Source organism: Marmota monax, unplaced genomic scaffold (assembly GCF_021218885.2).
Source record: "Marmota monax isolate L192 unplaced genomic scaffold, Marmota_monax_Labrador192_F-V1.1 WCK01_AAM20220418_F8-fsc00012, whole genome shotgun sequence".
In the NCBI taxonomy this organism is placed as follows: Eukaryota; Metazoa; Chordata; class Mammalia; order Rodentia; family Sciuridae; genus Marmota; species Marmota monax.
Window position 1 is genome coordinate 22,415,080 of NW_026695227.1, and position 19,508 is coordinate 22,434,587.

Here is a 19,508-nt window from a genome sequence, read left to right on the forward strand (position 1 = left end):
TCATCCTGTCTCTACTTAAAAGTTTTCTGTAGTTTGATTGCTTAATATAGGTAGAGATTCCTTTATATACCATTAAAGCCATTTCTTTAATATAAGCATCAACTTCTCTTCATACATTTATTAAGTATTCCATGGACTGATTGATTTTTTTTTTTTTAAATTCTGGGGATTGAATGCTCATGTTATGTTTGTGCTAATATGTGCTCATGTTAAGCACATATCTACCACTGAGATACACCTTCAAACCTAGCAATTTTCTAAATTTAACATTTACAACATATTTTTTGGAATAAGATTGTTTACATTAAAATTACCATATGGAAAGATAAAATCTACATGAAGCAGCAAAATTAAGAAACTGCTTAATTTTAATTAGACCATTAAACTGATACAAATGTTAGGGTGATAATCTAGTATGAATTGATTACCAAATCAGAAGTACTTGGGAGATAAGTAAATCAGCTGTCTTTTGATTTGCAATCATCAAAGTGAAATAGAATAGCCAGGCATGGTGGCACATGCTTGTAATCCCAGCCTCAGGAGGCTGAGGAAGGAGGATTACAAGTTAGTCTCAGCATTTTATCGAGGTCTTCAGCAATTTAGTAAGCCCTTGTCTCAAAATAAGAGACTTAAGATGTTGCTCAGTGGCAAAGTGCTGCTGGTTCAATCCTTGGTACCCTTTGTGAAAGAAGTGAAACAGAGATCAAGCATTTATAAACAACAATTTGGCACAGTGATCTTATGTCCATTGAATAAAGGTTTGTGTTTTATATGGTCGTATTTTTGAAAATTTTATAACTCAATTTAATGGCATTTTTCAAAGCATGTACTAGGACAGACTGGAAATTTTACAAATCCATTTTTGTCACAGGTTATTTGAGAAGCAGAGAATATATTCTGGCACTAGACTGAGTTTGGCGCCAGGATTGCTGTCAACCATTGCATGGAGCTGGAGAAATCATTAAACCTTGTCTGATAAATGGGAAGAATAATATTACCCATCTCAGAGGGCTTTTGTAAAGTTAAATAAGTTGATTTTTCCAGGGCAATTTGAAAAAAAAAAAGGTTAATTTTTTATCAGTTGGAACAGGAGGCCCTACTGCACCAACACCTAGCAAAGAGGAGGGCAGCACATCCAGAGAATCCAGCACTGGAGCAACGAGCCCAGGAAGTTCAGGTAAGTCAGGATGTGCACTGAGTCCTGATTATTGTGTACAAATATCAAAACAGTAGGCTTAGAGAATGCACAAGATTGAAATTTTGTCTTGATTGGAAGCAATCTCCTCCTTCAGAGGAACTAGCATATGTTGCAAGCACTGCTACTGTGTTTGTCAGGTACAATAGGACTGTCCCTGGGAGCAACCTCAGAAGCAGTCAGAGGCAGCACACCTGGACCAACAGGCACAGGGGCCACCAGTGCTGGAAGCCCCACAGGTAAGACAGAGCCTCCTTACGGGTTGTGCTAGGGTCCAATACCAACTTCAGCAGCTTCAGGGCATAATAATGAGTGAGATTAAGGAATGGTAATACAATGTTGTAGGACCTAATGACATGAATTAAACCACAAAATGTCCTGAAGGAATGTTTTCTTCATAACTATCCATATGTCTGAAGCACCATTCTTCTTTTTAGCAACGAGAGGAGGAACTGATGCAGCCACAACTGTCTCTGCTGGTGAAAACACATCTGGAAGGACAGGTACAAGCGTAAGCAAGTGAAATCCAGGCAGTAGATATGAGAGCTGTTTGCTAATAAGACAGGGTTTTCTGGGGAAACTAAACCTTGTTATATGATGCCAAATATTCAAAGAATCAGTAATATGCCAAACAAACATTTGTATATACCCATTATTTTCTTTCCTGCTCTGTAGAATTCAGGACAAGAACAAGGCAATATACATTTTCACCCTCAATTTCATTTTGAAAAAAGAGAAATTAATGTTTTAAAAAATTAATAAACAATCATCAAGACAAAATAAAGTAGGGGAAATATGTGAATTGGATCATAAGGGTATGGTACATGATTATTGCATTTTATTAAAAAAATGGCATCAGTCTACATAGTTCCCTGATTAAACATGTCAGTGAAGTTTAAAGCATAGGTACATCCACTTTTTTTTAAAAGTAAAATGACAAATGGAAGTCAGGACATTTTCAAAAGAACATTCTGGCTTTATATTTTCTTAGTCTGATAGCTTTTTATCCCTGATAAATATCAGGTATAGCTAGGGTATCATCCGAAGCAACCCCTGACAGTACCCCTGGAGAAATGGGCACTGGAGCCCGTTTAAACCAGAACATGCTGGTTTAAAATATCAGACTCAAAATCCAATTAGAAGCCAGGCCTGATGGTGCACACCTGTAATCCCAGCAGCTCAGGAAGCTGAGGCAGGTTCAAAGCCAGCCTTAGCTATTTAGGGAGGCTATAAGCAACCTAGTGAGACCCTGTCTCCAAATAAAAAATAAAAAGGGCTAGGGATGTGACTCAGTGCTTGAGTGCCCTTGGATTCCATTCCTGATACCAAAAAGAAGAAAAAAAATTATATTGTTGGCCTAAGGAAAGTTGGAAGGATAGTGTCCTTCACTTTCTTTGTTTGGAAATCTCAAGAGTAATAGGCATGTTCAATATACCTTCCAAACCTATTCTTGTTATTAGGGACAACAAGAGTATCTACAGGCTCCATTACTTCTGGCCATGGGACCTCAGTTGGACCAGTCACAACAACTGCTAGCAGCAAATCAGGTAAAGTAGAGGGAGGAATCCATGAGTGTGAGAGGACAAATGGAATATTTTGTCTATCCTCTTTCCCTTTATTTGGAACATGGTAAAGAAATGTTGGACTAGTTTAAGATTAGAGTAGGAGAATCCATTCCTGACTATTTATAGATAGTAATGGGAAAGCTTGATTAGAAGGTGTATTCTATAATCATGTATAATTCATAGTAGCCCTCTGAGTATATTTATGGCTATAATGATTTCGGCAATCCCTTTAAGCCTCTTTTTTCCAATTAATTGTTATTTCATTGTAATTATACACGATAGTGGGATAAATTATGACATACTTGTACATGCACATAATATAATTTGGTTAATTTCACTCCCCCATTTCTTCCCATCCCCTCCTCTTCTCTCCCCCCTCCCCCCTCCCCTCTACTCGACTGGTCTCCTTTTTGACTTCACAACCTTTCCCCCTCCTTTTTCCTCTCTAGCTTTCACATATGAGAGAAAACATAAAACCCTTGAATTTCTGAGTCTTATTTCACTTGACTAATGCTCTCAAGATCCATTCATTTCCCTGAATATGACATTTCATTCTTCTTGATAGAGAAAATGTAATCTGAATGAAGTTTTATTCAGCTATCTATTCATCTGTTACTGGACAACTAGACTGGTTCCAGAACTTCTGTCCTTTAACTTCTGAGGGTGTGAGTGTAACATGGGGTTTTGGTTTTCAATCCTAGCTGCAAAGGAGAAGTAAGAGAATTTTTAAATATAACTGTTGAAGAGTCCTTCACAGATCCATCAAATCTGTCCCCTGGAAGAAGCTCCCAATCATACATAATTTTTTAAGCCTCACCATTGGTCTTGTACATGTAGTTTGGTTTGAATGTTGTTTTACTCTTAGCTGGGTTAGCCTAGCTTCAAGTATGTGAATATTACACACGTAGATGATAAACAATCCTATTAATGAACAAAAGTAAATAAATACTCAGGGATTCTAAGAATCATACAGGATTCTTAAGATCAGCATTTATAAAGACTGAACCTGAAATGACAAATTTTAAACAAATATGTGTTAAGATACTTTGAAAGCAGAAAATAGTATAATTTATTCCCCTTAATCGAAGAGCATGATACATTCATTTTTCACTTTGAAAGAGAGCACTGGAGCATTAGTTATTAAAACATCCAGAGAGCCTCAAGTAATGAAGAGAAGGCTACCTGCAGGCAACTCAGGGGAGTAGTGGATGCCACTCAGAGGCCATAGCTTTTGCAGAAAAAGATACTTTCAACAGAAAGTATTGCTGATTTCACTTGATATTTATTATCAAATGAGATCCAATAAAAGATGTAGAATGGTATATAAGTGACTAGCATTATTAAGAAATTTTCTATTTTTCTGATTCCTCCACATCTCCTCTTCACATACGCTACAGTGCTGAGTTATCTCAATAATGTGTGTGTTGTTCCAACAGTGTTATTATCGGGTGTCATACACGAGTCTTTTGGAAATGCCACTGGAACCTGCAGTGGCCTCACTGCTAGAGCATCTAGCTCTAGCTCACCTTGGAACTCAGCAGGGCACACCTAGGTCCTCTTGTCACTTTAGTCACAGTATATTGTGAGTTTAGTTGGGACCCCAACTTCTCATATATGGAAGCAAATTTAAACATGTCTATAATTTAGAATAGATGATCATAGAGAGTTAAATCCTGGAGTCCCCCTTAGAATGAAAACATCTGAAATTTCTTCCAAGAACAATTTATCAAAAACATCTATATAGATTAGGGTTGGCAGAAAAAAATATAGGGTGAACATGTGGTTCAGTAGTAAATTATGTGCTTAGCATGCTGGATGCCCTAGTTTTGATTCCCAGTGTTAAAACAAAACAAAACTGGATATCAGTTAAATTTGAATTTCACCTAAGTAAGGAATAATTTTTCAACATAAATATGTTCCATGCAATATTTTGAACATGGTGGTTTGTTTATCTGGGGTTTGCTTTTAACTGGGTGGTCTGTACTTTTATTTGCTAATTCTGGGAAGCCCATGTGGACTTTTCTAAGTACCATTTTTTTTTCTAATAGTAACAACAGGAGGAAAAAATATAATCTCCACTACTGCTGGTGAAAACGCTTCTGGAACATCAGGTAGGCAAAGAGCAATATCAGCATAAATTCAGACAGAGGAAATGTAGTTTCTTAATATTTTGTCCAAGACAAATTTCTGGGGAGTTTAGTCATTGTAATTTGTACAATGTCAAACTGTAGAATATCAGAAATACATCAAGAAATATTTGTTGTGTAGGTACTAGGTGCTCCAGAGAAGATAGGAGAGGAATAGACGAAGTCACTAAATCTCACAGAACTTTATTTCTGAGTAGGTATATTTATAATATACCAAAGACAGAAACCAGGCAAAGAAGAAGATACTCAAAGTCTAGGAATCATTTGATGACAAGTGTTGAAATAGCAATTGAGATCAGTTCTAATAAGGGAGCTGATTAGTTGGGGTTTAAACAATAGAATAATTTTATTTTGAAAAGTACTTATTATGCTTTGTGTAATATGAGCCAAAATGCCTTAACTTTGAATAAAACCTCACAACCCAAGAAAGCCGGGTAAAATTTTAGGGATATAGTCAATTTCTGTGGAATAAGGGACTGACAAGATATTAGTTGTTGGGGATTAGAATTTTTTAAAAAAAATCTCCAAACCCAGAAACTCTCTCCACAAAGAAGAGAATAAAAAACGGGCTTATTATTGGGTAAGCATAAAACAGGAAGTGCTATCACAGCCTGCTAAGGGATAGAAAAAAACACTCTTGTAGAGCCAAGCTGATATAGCCCTTTACATTCATGTTTTCAGTGCAACTAATAATAGCTTTTAAGTAAGAGGACTTCGCAGCACAATTTGATGAACATACTATATTCACCTGTGGGAATGATGCAGTAGGGTAAAGGGTTCACAGCTGTATCTGTGGAGAAGTTTTCTTGATCCAAGCTCTTAAATATTATATCTCTGTTGTAATTATTTGATAAGCTCATTAAATATTCAAATACACAAAAATTCCCTCAAATACCATGAGTAACTAAATTGCATTGTATCAATTTGATCCTTAATTTGTACAGATACTCACAGAACTTTGTTTAAGCACAAAGAAACAGAAAAAAATGTTGTTTTAAAAAAAGCAGGAAAATGGTGGCTGAATAATTTAGAATGTACAGATACTGTCTTCCTACAAAACCCTAAAGATCAACATAGAGTAGCCACCTGGAGGGTTTAGAGTGGACAGAGAAAAGTAGGATTCCAAAGGCTAGGAAAGATAGAACTGTAGCTCAGAGTGGAGTTAAGATTCAGGCAAGGATCTTTCAGAAGAGAGGGAATTGTAGAGAGTCATAAGGCTATAGAACATACAGCTAGGATTTGGCTCCAGAAGGAAAGGTCCCATCTTGAGTGGAAAATACCAAGAAAAGACCCAAAACTTGGCAGGTCAGAGCACTCATGAATGTGTAGCTGAAAAAGTACTGGAGAGTGCATGGAATGAGAACTAAAGGTCTTTGGAAGGCACCAACCACTTATAGAGGAGAGGGAGGTGTTTTGCAAGATAGAAGAATTTTTGGTGTCAAAGGAAAAAAAATGAAGGCTGTAAAGACAAGGGTTGTAATAAAATAGGATAATAATGAATACTACAAAGAAAAGGTACCAGTTATAAAAGAAGCTTCACCTCACTCTAAGAGCATAAGAGGAAGCCCCTGATCTGAGAAATATGGGGAGCCTACAAAGGGCCCACTGCCACTCACTGCATAGAACTTTAGCTATTGCAGGACCAGGAAAAACCAGTGTGAAAAAGAAAAGAAGAAAAAAAATTCTAATATTTATGCTGTTGATCAATAGCTATATCTTTGCTATTGTTGAAATTCATTTGAAAACTTAGACAAATTCTAAATATGTAGTCATGAAACACAAGAATACTAGAATATAACATTAACATGAATTTAAAATAACAAAGGAAATGCAGACAAGAGATATCAAAAATATAAATTAGAGAATTTGGAGTAAAAGTAGATAAAAACAGGAATAAGTTAAATGGGAATTGAAAACTGAGGAGAGAAATTGAAGGAAATATAAAATCTATGTCAAAAGTAAAGACCAACTCTCAAGCTGCCCAACAAAGAATAAATAAAGCAAAAAGTGCAGCAAGAGGCTTAGAGGGTAGAATTGAAAAGAGGCCACCTACCTCCAAAATGTTAGATACTGTACTTTAAGCAAAGATAAAGTGGACTATAGAAGGAAATTACAATAGACAAAAAATCCAACATATGTATTATTGCATTTCTAGAGAAAACATCAATTAAATATAATGTTCAAACTTGCAAATTAGGAAAAAATTTCAGAAATAAAAAAACAACTACCTCTACATATTTGAAGGTCACTTCCCTGCTTCTGGATGAGTTGATCCTAAATAGTAACTTTATCACTTCTGTAACTCAAAAGATAAAGAAATAAGCTATCTGTACCTCAAGGCAAAAGGAGCTTCATTAACAAAGAAGTAAAATCAGATTAGTATCAGATCTGTCAAAAGAAGAATGGCATCTGTACAATACTGGAGGAAAGAAAATGTGGGCCAAGGATGTTAGTATTCCCTTAAACACAATTTGGTGACTATCAACAACAAACAAACAAAAACACCAAATTCTGGCAAGGATATGGAAAAATGGGGGGACTATTTCACACTGTTGGTGGGAATGTAAATTAGTTCAACCTTCATGGAAAAGAGTATGGGAGTCCTCAAAAACTAGAAATAGAATTACTTTATGATTCATCAGTTTCATTATTTGCTATATACTTAAAGGAGATGAAATCATTGTACCTAAAAGATATTTGCACTCCCATGATTATTGTAGCATAATTCACAATAGTTAAATATGAAATAAACCCAGATGCCCATCAGTAGATGAATGGATAAAGAAAAGGTGCCACCACACACACACAAAAATGGAATTCTATTCAGCCACAGCAAGAATGAAATCCTGTGATTTGCAGCAACATGGATGTAACTGGGGTTCACTATGTAAGGTAGAATAAACTAGGCATGGAAAGAAATACTACATATTCATTCTCCAATTTGTGGAAACTAATAGGTCAACCTAATAAAAATAATTGAACGAAGTAGTGGCCACTAAAGATTGGGAAGGGCATTGGGAGAGAGGTGGGAAAGAAACTCAATAAGGGTCCCTGAAACAGAGTGAGGAATCACTTCTGGTTCTTTAGCATACTGAGAGAGCTATAGGTTAGAACAATTCATGATATAAAATGAATGAAAAAAGAATATAAATTCCTAGTACATAAGTGATTAATGTTTGAAGAGATGGAAATTTGGAGTACCCTGATGTGATTATTACACATTGTATATAAACTACCATTGTACACTTCATGAAGATGTGCAAACATTATGTCTCAATACAAAACACACTGTGATTATCAATAGAAACATAATTTAAAACATGAAGGAATTTGGAGAATTGTGTACCCATGAGGCCCTCCTAATAAATTCACTGGAGGATGAGTGTTAAACAAAAGATGTTTCAAAAACTTTTAACAAAAAGATTATAGCACTGACTATTTTTCACTGTAGCTCTAGCGCTAGAACAAAAGTAATATTGACACATCAGTGAATGAATAACTAGATAAACAAGAAAAAATGAGCAAACAGGAGGAAAATAATGTTTAATAGTAATTTCTAATAATATTAGTGAAGATTTTTTAAAATTAGGAAATTCATTAATGTAGTTCATATTAATACACCTAAGAGAAATGAAAAAATCTAAACAGAAGCTAAAATGGCACTTGGAAAACATTCAGAAACTATTTGCATAAAAAATACCCACTTAAGAACATTGGAATGAACGGAATTACTATACCCATTCTACTGATAGTAGACATAGAGTAAGGATAGATACTATCATTTACTGTTCAACATTTTTTGAAGTTATGAAGAAGCTGGATTAGATAGCAATTATAACCACGAAATTTGAAATAGATGATCAACTTTACATAAATACAAAGTGCAAATTTAAACTACACTGAGAAATCATTTCTTACTTTTTAGATTGGCAGAAATCCAAAAGTTTGACAATAGCCCTGTTGACAGGTCTAGAATGAAACAGGTGGTGCTCTGTATGATGAAGGTGGGAGCACAAAATGTTATAACCCCAAGGAGGGCCGATTGGCAAAATCTAAAAGAATTACAGATTAATTTACACTTTGACTCAGAAATCGCACTTCCAGGGCTCTATGGTGAAGTTGTACAACCAAAGTACAAAATGACACATAGACCAGCTATACATATTAGCATTGTTTTTTAAAAGATTAGAGACAACACTTCCAATCAAAGACAACACACTGAATAAAATGTTATAAAGTTGTATTAGGTCATCCTAATAAAAAAGTAAGAAAGAAATCTACATGATGCTCTATTTCTAAAATTTATTAAGTGACAAAAAGCAAGCAACGGTCATGCATATAATTTGTAGCCTTATGAAAAGAAGGGGTATATGTACATATGCATATGTGTTTTACAGTGTACACATTATATATGCATGTGTGTGTAAAAGACAACATTGTTGAATGGAGACTACAGTCAGAACTTGGAGGAATACTGAACTGGTACTTGAGTGAAATTAGGAAATAAATTTTGGTATTTCAGTACAAGGAATTTTGCATATCTCTCAGGATTGTGCTGATGATAAAATGAAGGCATATTTCTAAGTCTCTGAGAATTTCTTTGATATACATTAGATATTGAATATTTAATTCTTAAAGGAATAACCAAACAGGAACATGTTAAGTGTAGCAAAATGAAAAGTATGAGAGGAGGTCTCAGTGGCTATGGAGATGAGGTATGAAAGAAATAGTGGAGAAAGAAAGCAACATGAATCCTTACTACGATTAACCAAAGACCAAACCAACTGTTGACATCATATTACTTTTACTACTTGTTTACAGAGATCATTGGAACATCAGCTGGAGTGACAGGAACCTCTGGACAATCATCAGGTGTGACTGAGACAACTCTACCATCAGCTGGAGAGACAGGGACAACTCAACCATCTGTTACAGAATTAGAGACAGTAAGACCATCGCCTAAAGTGACAGAGAGTTCTTCACAATCATCTGGAGTTACAGGAACAACAGTATCATCAGCTAGAGTGACTGGGACTTCTGGATTATCATCAGAAGTGACAAGGAAAACTGAATCATCAGTCAGAGAATCAGAAACATCTGGGCCATCCACTACAGGATCAGAAACAACTATACTATCAACTGGAGTGACAGGAACAACTGCAGTTGAAGTGAGTTCTGGAAAATCATCTGGAGTAAGAGTGACAACTAGATCATCAGCTGGTGACTCAGGTACAACAAGACCATTAGTTGAAGAATCTGGTACAACTGGATCATCAGTTGGACATACAAGAACATCTGGACAGTCATCTGGAGTGACAAGAACTGGAGTAACAGAGACAACTGCATCATCATCAGGAGTAACAGAGACAACTGAAACATCAGTTAAAGTGACACCAACAACTGGACAATCACTTGGGGTGACTGGGACAAGAGGATTGTCTGCTACAGGATCCGGAACAAGTGGACCATTAGAGACAACTGAACCATCTACTATAGGGTCAGAAACAACCAGACCTTCATTTACAGGATCTGAGACAACTGGACCCTCATCTAGAGGATCAGTCAGAAGTAGCCCATCAGTCACAGCATCTAGGCAAACAGTACAGTCTGTTGGAGTTACAGAGACATCTGGTCCATCAGGGACAATTTCACCATCTGCTGGAGTTACTGAAAGGATCACACTGTCACCCGGAGTGACAGAGCTAACTGGTGCATCATCTGAAGGAACAGGGACAACTGCATCATCAGCTGGTACCACCTATGAGGCAGGAAGAACTACAAGAGAACCAGAAAGTAAGGCTTTGTTTGATTAGATTGGATAACTTAGTATTTGGTCAGAGTCCCAGTACTTGAATCTGTATAAATATGGACCACAATTTAAAAAGGTATTGAGAACTGAAATTGATGAATATTTATAGGAGCTTTTCAGAACATTATGATTTTATTTTATTTTATTTTATTGTTTTTTCTGCATTCAGTACCTTTTTAATTTTTTATTTTTTTATTGGTTGTTCAAAACATTACAAAGCTCATGACATATCATCTTTCATACATTTGATTCAAGTGAGTTATGAACTCCCATTTTTACCCCAAATACAAATTGTAGAGTCACATCAAACAAGGGAGAGAATTAAACAACAGCAGATGAGGTAGAGAGGGAAGATGACAGAACATTATGATTTTAAATGGATTTCTCAGTCTTCTTGAGAAGTTTTTCATCCTGCTCCTTTAAAATAAAAGGTATAACCAGAAGTTGTGGGGCAGGGTAGCGTTACCACAGGTCCAGTCCCAAGAAGCACAGTTGGAGCACCAAGCTCTGGGGCTACTACTTCAGGAACAAAGCATACATGGCTTGCTTGGTGCTCTGGTGGTGGCCCAACAGAATCGTGGCTAAGACCCAAACTATGATAATAAGTATTTTAACCAAGGACTTCAATTTTAGGCAAAATGATCAAGAGATGATCTAGATTCATCAACTTTTAAATTTACAATTAAATATCAGAAAGTTTTATTATTTTTATAAAAGTTAACCATGTAAAAATCATAATCAATTACTTCCTTAACCAGGCACAACTGAAGAGCCATATGGATCCACCACTGGAGCAGAAAGCAGAACCACAGGAACCACACCTGGAAAATCAGGCAAGCAAGAAGGGACACTATTGGCCTAGACTGTAGTGCAACATGAGGTTTTCTGATAATTATGGTAATGGGTGTTCTGTAAGTAAGGAAATCAGAAAATTAGATCAAAATCATCTAGTTCCTAGACTTATCTTTTTATGTGGTTTAGGACTATAACAGAAGAATAGGAATTGTCTTCACAATGTTGATTCCATCAGGAGACAAATCTTAAATGAACTTTAAAACTAAGTTAAAACAATATTGCATACTATCGGACAGCCTGGCACTATTCTAAGTTATACAACATGTAATTAATTTGCACACCAACCAGTGAAATAAGTGCTTTTGTTAACATTTCACATGAGGAAGTCAAGGAGTAGTTTAGCAGGTGCAAGTTAGGAAGAAGTGAAGCTACGAGGTCTGGCACCAGACCTACTGTACCATACTCCCTCCTGTGGCAATGGATGCCAACTAGTGCAGAAGAGAAAGGTGTTCCCCAAAGGACAGTCCCAGAGGATCCTTAGATACACCAAATTCAAACTCTAAAAGAAAATTTGGTGATTTAAAAAGGCTACCATACCAGAACTATACATAAGGACAAAGTTTGAAATTTTTCATAATAATAGGATTCTCTCAAATAATCCCATTCATATTTTTTCATTTAATAATTTTTATTATTTGCCAGCTGTGTGCCAAGTACCATCATAGGTAGGTGGATACGGAGGTGAATGAGTTTGATAAGGTCCCTTCTCTTGAGAAAGATTAGCAATAAGAAAAGAAGTACATCAGCAGTAGGATTAGAATTAGGTAAATTGCTGAGAATACGGTGAGTGTGTTAAAAATTGACATTCCACCTGGTGTCCCAAAGAATGAGTAGGCCCCAGTCTGATAAAGAGGTTAAACAGAGAGGAAAATGGAAATGAAGTTCTAGGTGGAAATCACAGGCTGTTGGAGAGTTGATGGCAGAAGGCAGCCAGGATGGTTGATGCCTCATATGGCCATCTAGGAAGCAGGAAAAAGGTGGATGATGGAAGAAAGAAGGAACTTGATCATGAGATCCTTGCAGGCCTAGTGAAGGATCTTAGACCTTTTGATGGCTTCCCTTAGCTCTTAGGAACAAGTCTGAGATTGAAGAGTGACTCCAGGAACACATTTTTTTTTTTTTAATCAGAATACAGTGTGAAGAAGGATGGCTTAAGGTGAGAACAGAAGCAGAGATTTGTTAGGAGGGTACTGCTGAGTCACCATAGAGACCCTAGTTTCAAATAAACTAAGGTGGCTGGTGCAAGGAAATGGAAAGACCCTCACAATTTGGAGGTACCATCAAAAGGATTTGGTTAACAGTAATTTTCAAGCTGACCCATTCAGTTTTTAGGATGATAATATCATTTATTGAAACAGGGAGTGTTAAAGGAATAGCAGTTTACGGTAGGAAAGTCCCAAATTCAGGTTTGAATGAATTCAATTTGAGATATCAAGGAGAAGTCCAAATGAAAATTATCTGTGCTACTAAAATCCTTTTTAATTTGTTTTAATTTCAGGTACAACTGGAGTGTTGGCTACAACTTCTACAGGTGTGAGGGGCAGAAGCACTCCTTTCACATCAGGTACTAGAACCACAGCACCTCCATTCAGGGTGGTTCTGTTTCTAAATATCTGGGTGGTGTTGTAGTAAAATAAGAGTGCTGCTTACCTCTTTCCACTCTGAATCTCAGGTTCCACAGGAAATTTCCCTCACTCAACAATTGCACTAGGAAGTACCACTATTGGTAAGTCAGTAGGGGATGTCAGATGTATTTTTTTTTACTTGTTTTCATGCTCATTGGCTAATTCTAATTAGTTAAATAACCTATGGCCTTGATGACATTACCTCATTTAATTCTTTGAATATAAATTGTTACCTAATTTTTCTCATGAGGAACTTACCAAAGACATCGCCTAATTTGGTTTAGGTTCTACAGCAAGTAAAATGGTGGAACAATAGTTTTACTTCTGTACTAACTCCAAAGACTGGGCTTTTTAGTGTGATACCATCATCCTCTAAAGCAAAATGCACAATTATCTTTAATAATCCATTAATAAATCTAGCTTTTAAAATTGCAAGGCATAAATGTTTCCCATTTCTAACTATTAGAACTTCAGAAGCAGGCAATAAAAAGAAATTTAAGTTTTAAAATATGCTGACAAACTGACATTTATTATTCTCAAACAAGATTTGGAACATTTTATTTGACAAAACTGTAATATTATTGTTTTATAAATCAAAAATAGCTTTTTACATTACTTCAACCTCACATAAAAATTGCAGATGCTTAGAGGGCAATTTGTTTCTCCTAACACTAAATAAATGGACTAAATTATTTTTGCAAGTCTTCAGTAATTATCTAAACTTGTAGAATAATAATATACTCAGTATCATAGTCATTTCTCAATTTGTATCAAATAGAAGGTAGGCTTTAGGGACTAAATTTTTCATTATTAGTTTAAGGAATAGATTGCTCACACATTTTCCTAGCCAAGAGTTATTCTGTATTTATTATAACTACTGTTATTAAGTCCACTTAGGTAATTTGATCTTATTGCTAACTGATCTCTAGAAAATAATAATTTGATCATTTACTTCAAACTAGATTAATAATGATTCCTTATTCAAGCCATATTTATATCAATGTAAATGAATTGGCATGATATTTATTATATATTGGTCATCTTAATACAATGCCATAGCTACAAGTGAGTGACTATTGGGGAACAGTATGTATTTCATCACTTTTAGCATTTTCTAAATTCAAGATTTAATGTTTAGCTGAATTGAAACAAAATTTAAATGTGTGCAAGCATTTTACCTGGGGAAAAAAGCAATTATTTGTTTTCAGTTTGATAATTTCTAATCATAGATGATTCTTTAAAACACTTTGTAGTTTATCTCCCTCAAAGATCTCTCATTCCTACTTAAATTTCTAAGATACTCTACTAGAGAAGTAATGTATATGTTTTTTATTATAAATTTTACATAACATTTAAAGCACTGAAATGAATTTTAAAAATAAAATTCAAGTATATTTTCTAATGGAAACGTGAATCTAATCTTTCAATTAGGTGTTCGTGATATTCCAGGTATATACATTCAAGGAAAACTGAAATGAAAGTCACATAAAAATAAGTTTCTGCCAACTGAAATGTTGAAAGTATATAAGGGAATATGACATTCTTAACAGATTATAATAAATTTTTCTGTATTTCCCTCATACATAAATTGATCATTTTGAATTTAATTAGATAAAAATGGACATTTGTAAATATATTTTTGTTTTTAAATTTTAGAGCCATCGAATCAGACTACAGTAGAAGGTGAGATAATATGAGATTATAAATGTATATTTGGGGAAAAATGGTCACATTAACTAGAATAGAAAACATGGTAACAGAAATCTGAATTTATCGTATTAACTAAACAAGAATACCAACTTAGGTTTTGGTAGATAGGGCTTTTGCTTTTTATGTTCCTCTGTCTTAAAACATAATAAAGTGTATTGGTTCCCTTACATAATTATTAAATTCTATACTTATTGTACATAAGTATACAAGTTCATAAGTATACAAGTTCAAACAAAAATAACACCAAGAATGTCCCCCTAACTTAAGAGCAGCACTACTAGACACCTTGGCACTTTAGTATCATGAAAATTATTTACCTTTACTGCCTTCTAATGTCTCTTATTAAACTTAATAGTTTTAAAAGATAAGCAATAGAAGTTCATTCTTCAGAACATCTCACTTTTTCTTAATTATTATGCCTTCCTAGTTCTTTTAGCATTTACATTAGAATATAAGCTCCTTGAAAGCAGAGTTTTGTCTTTTTTTTTTTACAATTATGAACCTTATCTGATGAGGTGTTCAGCTGTCATACTTGTCCACTTGATCTACTGGATTCTGCCTTTGTTGAAAGACCACTCGTCATCTATTAGTCATCTATTATGTATCAATAAAGTGAACTTTGTAGATCAGAAGCACACAATCTATCTGAATTTCATTTGGGTGCCTTGTTTCAATATCTTGTGTGAATCATGTGGGCATTATCTTTCCTAATTTATGGTGAAGAAATTGAGGTTCAGAGATTTCAACCTGCTTTAAACCAGTGTAGTCTTCTTGATTTCAAGATCTGAATTCTTTCTATTTGCTGTTTCCTTAGTTGAAGGAGTTACTGCATCCATACCCACACTAACCTTTAGTTTGGAGTATTGAGGCAAGTTTTCTCTATTGTCAGGTGCAGTAGTGTTCAGTGTTTCTATATTATTATCTCTGCTAATGTCATTCCCGACATCAGTATATTTTAGTAGCTACCCACTGTCCTTCAAATAAATTCTAAATCCCTTAGTTCATCATTTGAGTACTAATCTACTTCCCAAACTTATTTCTCATTATGTTCTTTCACATATTCATACCAATATTTGGCATCACTGAATTATTTGTTGATAGTGTTATAAAGTTTCTAAGAATTTATTTAACCAACTAGTCATTTGAAATTTATTTTCTCGAATTTAGCTTTGTAATTCAGGCTAACTTTACAGCTATTTTTATTCTATATTTATGCAACATTTTTCTGTATTTACCCAAACCTTGCTGCTCCTTGATGTGACTTTTCCTAGATTTCTAACAGACAAATCCCAACCAATGGTAAAGATCTTGTTCAGATTCCTTGATTCCACCAACCAGGAGTAATACTCAATGGCTTCCCACTTTCTCTGGTAGTCAGCACATGCAACATCCCTTTTGAAGCAGAGAGCTAAGGAACTAAGAATAAGCCTGATAATAAACCAGGTAAACGTGAGAGAAAATCATCTTTAATCTTTGTTCTAGATGTCCTTTTCTGTATCTCCTGACAAAGTCACTCTATATGTTTGGGGGATGGAACAGTCCAAAGGGAAAAACTCAGAGGATTATGTATCTGCAAAGTGCTTCCAAAAGGCTATCTGTTGTAACAAAGGAAAACATACATGGAATGTAGAACATACATGGAATGATTCACTGAAGTGACCACTGGGCTCTTGTTTCAGGTGTTACTGGCACAACTCTTGCCCCTGGAAGTTTGAACACAGGTGATGAAAAGCTGGGTGGATTTTTTCTTTGGGGACTTCTCTGAAGGAGATACTTCCTTAGGTTTTATTTCTAGACCAGATCATACCTATACTAATCCAGAATACTTGACATTTTTCCAACTATGTCTTTCTTTTCCTGTCTCAGAGGCTACCACATCCCTCCAAGGAAATGGAATAGTCCCAACTGAGGCTGTAAAGTCATTAACTGCACTTTTCCCCAGTAAATAGTATTTTCTAGAATGTAGCCACACCATCTTATTCCTCCATCTTAAGTACTTTTGTAAATGACAAACAGCTACTGAATAATAATAGTTAACAAGAATTAGGACCCTGAAATTTTGTTCTACCCCAGAGAATCCATAAAGGTACCAGGCAGTGATGTCTCTAGCAGGCAGATAGATACAGGGGTACTGTGAAAAGGAAAAGTTCCTTGACCAAATATACTTAGTAAAATTTATTTGAGCAAAACAAAAGAAAGACATGATTAGTGAATCAATCAGCTCCCTGATCCAGAGCAGACTCTAAGAACTCTAACAACATAATCAGAAAGATTTATGGAAAAATGAAAGAAATAGTAAATAACTTTGTTACTGTTTTAACCAGTCAACTGTTTATGACTACCAAGCTTCTGCAACCAACCAGAATTTCATTACTGGTTACTGTGATTAAACTCTTCTTTGGTTTACTCTGTTGGGCCCAATAAAAGTGCTCAGTTAGAAGCCAAGGCCTCCTACAAAATATTATTTAACAACACTGAGAAACTTATTTCCTGGAACTAAAGCTTAAAAAAAGAGATCAAGAGTCTAGAACTTCATCAGAAAATTTGCTATGGGAAAGAAATGCTAAATAGGAAACATATGCATTAATTCTGAAAACTGGTGCAGCCAATATAGAAAGCAGTATGGAGTTTCCTTGTAAAATTGGAAATGGAACCACCATTGGACCCAGGTATTCCACTCCTTGGTCTATACCCAAAGGTCTTAAAAACAGCATTACTACATGGACACAGCTACATCAATGTTTTTAGTAGCACAATTCACAATATCTAAAGTGTGGAACCAACCTAGATGCCCTTCAATAGATGAATGGATAAAGAAAATGTGGTATATATACACAATGGAATATTATTCAGCATTAAGAGAGAATAAAATTATGGCATTTGCAGGTAAATGGATGGAGTTGCAGAATATAATGCTAAGTGAAGTTAGCCAATCCCAAAAAACCAAATGCCAAATGTTTTCTCTGATATAAGGATGTTGATTCATAATGTGATTAGGAGGGGAAGATAGATGAACTCTTGATAGGGCAAAGGGAAGGGAGGGTCATGGAGGGAGCATGGGGGTAGAAAAGACAGTGGAATGGGATGGACATCATTACCCTAAGTACATGTACAAAGACATGAATGGTGTGATTCTACTTTGTATATTATCAGAGATATGAAAAATTGTTCTATATGTGTAATATGAATTGTATTGCATTCTGCTGTCACATAAAATTTTTAAAAAGCTCAAAGGAACTCAATACAGGTAGGAAATATAGAATTTTAAATAGCAATGCTCAAGCTTGGCATGAGTACCATTTCTTCATTATTTTAGTAACTTCTGGTAGTGTCTCAGGTAAAACTCGGGAACCTGGACATTACATCACAGGTAAATCACCATATACTGAGTAATCCAGGAGGGGCTCATTTAGATGATACAGTAGCTCAGTTATGTTAGTTCTTAACTCCTTTCCTTCCTCTATCTCTTAGGGGCCACAACTGGCATAGGGACCACTAGAACAGAACTGCCAGGAGGTAAGCATTGTTCTGAGACTATGGGTTCCATAGTCTCAGACTGATGACGTTTTCTCAAGGACACCCCATGCTAGGCCAAACTCAAGTGTTAATCCCTCTGGATCTGCCTGCATTCGGGTGCTTCAGCCCAGTATTCCTGAGTCCTGATCCTGGTAGCCAGAGTTGAATTTCTCACTATGCCTAGTTCATGAAATTTCTTTTCACAGATACCACCATTGTGTTTCCTGAAGTCAAAAGCACTTCAGAAGTTTCCAACACAGGTAATATTACATAAGTGAAGTCCAATCTGAATTTTACTCTTAAATGAATGTTTTGGGCATGTCGTGTGTTATGTGTGCATGTTATAAGAACCCAAGATATATATTTCATGTTAAATATCCAAAGTATCACAAGTGATATTTAGAAAAAATATTCATCTCCGATTTTCCTCCCTCTACAGTCACTCTGGATACTCCAGAGAAACATGAAACAAGAAGTAAAAAATGCATAACATCTAGAGTCTAGAGATGTTCATTTTAAAGGCAGCTATGAATTTTCAGCTGAGATGACATGAGAGTGTGACATTCTTGATTTGTCATTTGGAGCATTAAATCCTCATGGAGGATCTTGCATTGTAAGACCACTATGCTTCCATGATGGATTGGGACAGATTGCTGTATTTATTTTGTCTTGTTTTTAAATATCACTGGAGTAGGCTCTGACATCTGTTCAATTAGAAATGTCTAACAGAGTTGAAATAACAAGAAATCATCTCTACAGACATTCACAGGAAATTATGTATTTTTGTAGGGCTACTCTAATAAAAATAGTACAAAATAACTTGTTCCATTATCCCAAATCACCAGAACTTAGTGTTGTACCACTTCCTCCTCCAGAGGCCACAACCTCCACAGAAGGTATTGGCACCACCAGAGTTGGATTCAAAACAGGTGAGGGGCAGAAACTCATGTCTTTGTGGTTATCGTGAATCACAGCAATCCTAGGAGAGCATGCAAAGAGAAGTTTCTGGAGATATATTTACTAATACTGAAGATTTTGGTCAACTAATTCCTTTTCAATTTTGAAAATTTTCCTGAAAAGCTTTCA

The 19,508-nt window shown here is 35.5% G+C and overlaps 1 protein-coding gene across 1 annotated transcript in view; it reads left to right on the forward strand.

Moving 5' to 3' along the window:
- The window catches only part of LOC124087158 (mucin-19-like), a 100,315-nt gene that overhangs the window by 58,279 nt on the left and 22,528 nt on the right, over positions 1–19,508 (forward strand). The window contains exons 71-84 of the mRNA XM_058576334.1: positions 1,082–1,177; positions 1,336–1,434; positions 1,633–1,698; positions 2,656–2,742; positions 4,809–4,871; positions 9,729–10,700; positions 11,475–11,549; positions 13,070–13,135; positions 13,244–13,297; positions 14,853–14,879; positions 16,586–16,627; positions 18,378–18,422; positions 18,629–18,682; positions 19,298–19,351. Coding sequence (XP_058432317.1) covers positions 1,082–1,177; positions 1,336–1,434; positions 1,633–1,698; positions 2,656–2,742; positions 4,809–4,871; positions 9,729–10,700; positions 11,475–11,549; positions 13,070–13,135; positions 13,244–13,297; positions 14,853–14,879; positions 16,586–16,627; positions 18,378–18,422; positions 18,629–18,682; positions 19,298–19,351 — 1,800 coding nt within the window. The remainder of the gene's footprint in view (positions 1–1,081; positions 1,178–1,335; positions 1,435–1,632; positions 1,699–2,655; positions 2,743–4,808; positions 4,872–9,728; positions 10,701–11,474; positions 11,550–13,069; positions 13,136–13,243; positions 13,298–14,852; positions 14,880–16,585; positions 16,628–18,377; positions 18,423–18,628; positions 18,683–19,297; positions 19,352–19,508) is intronic.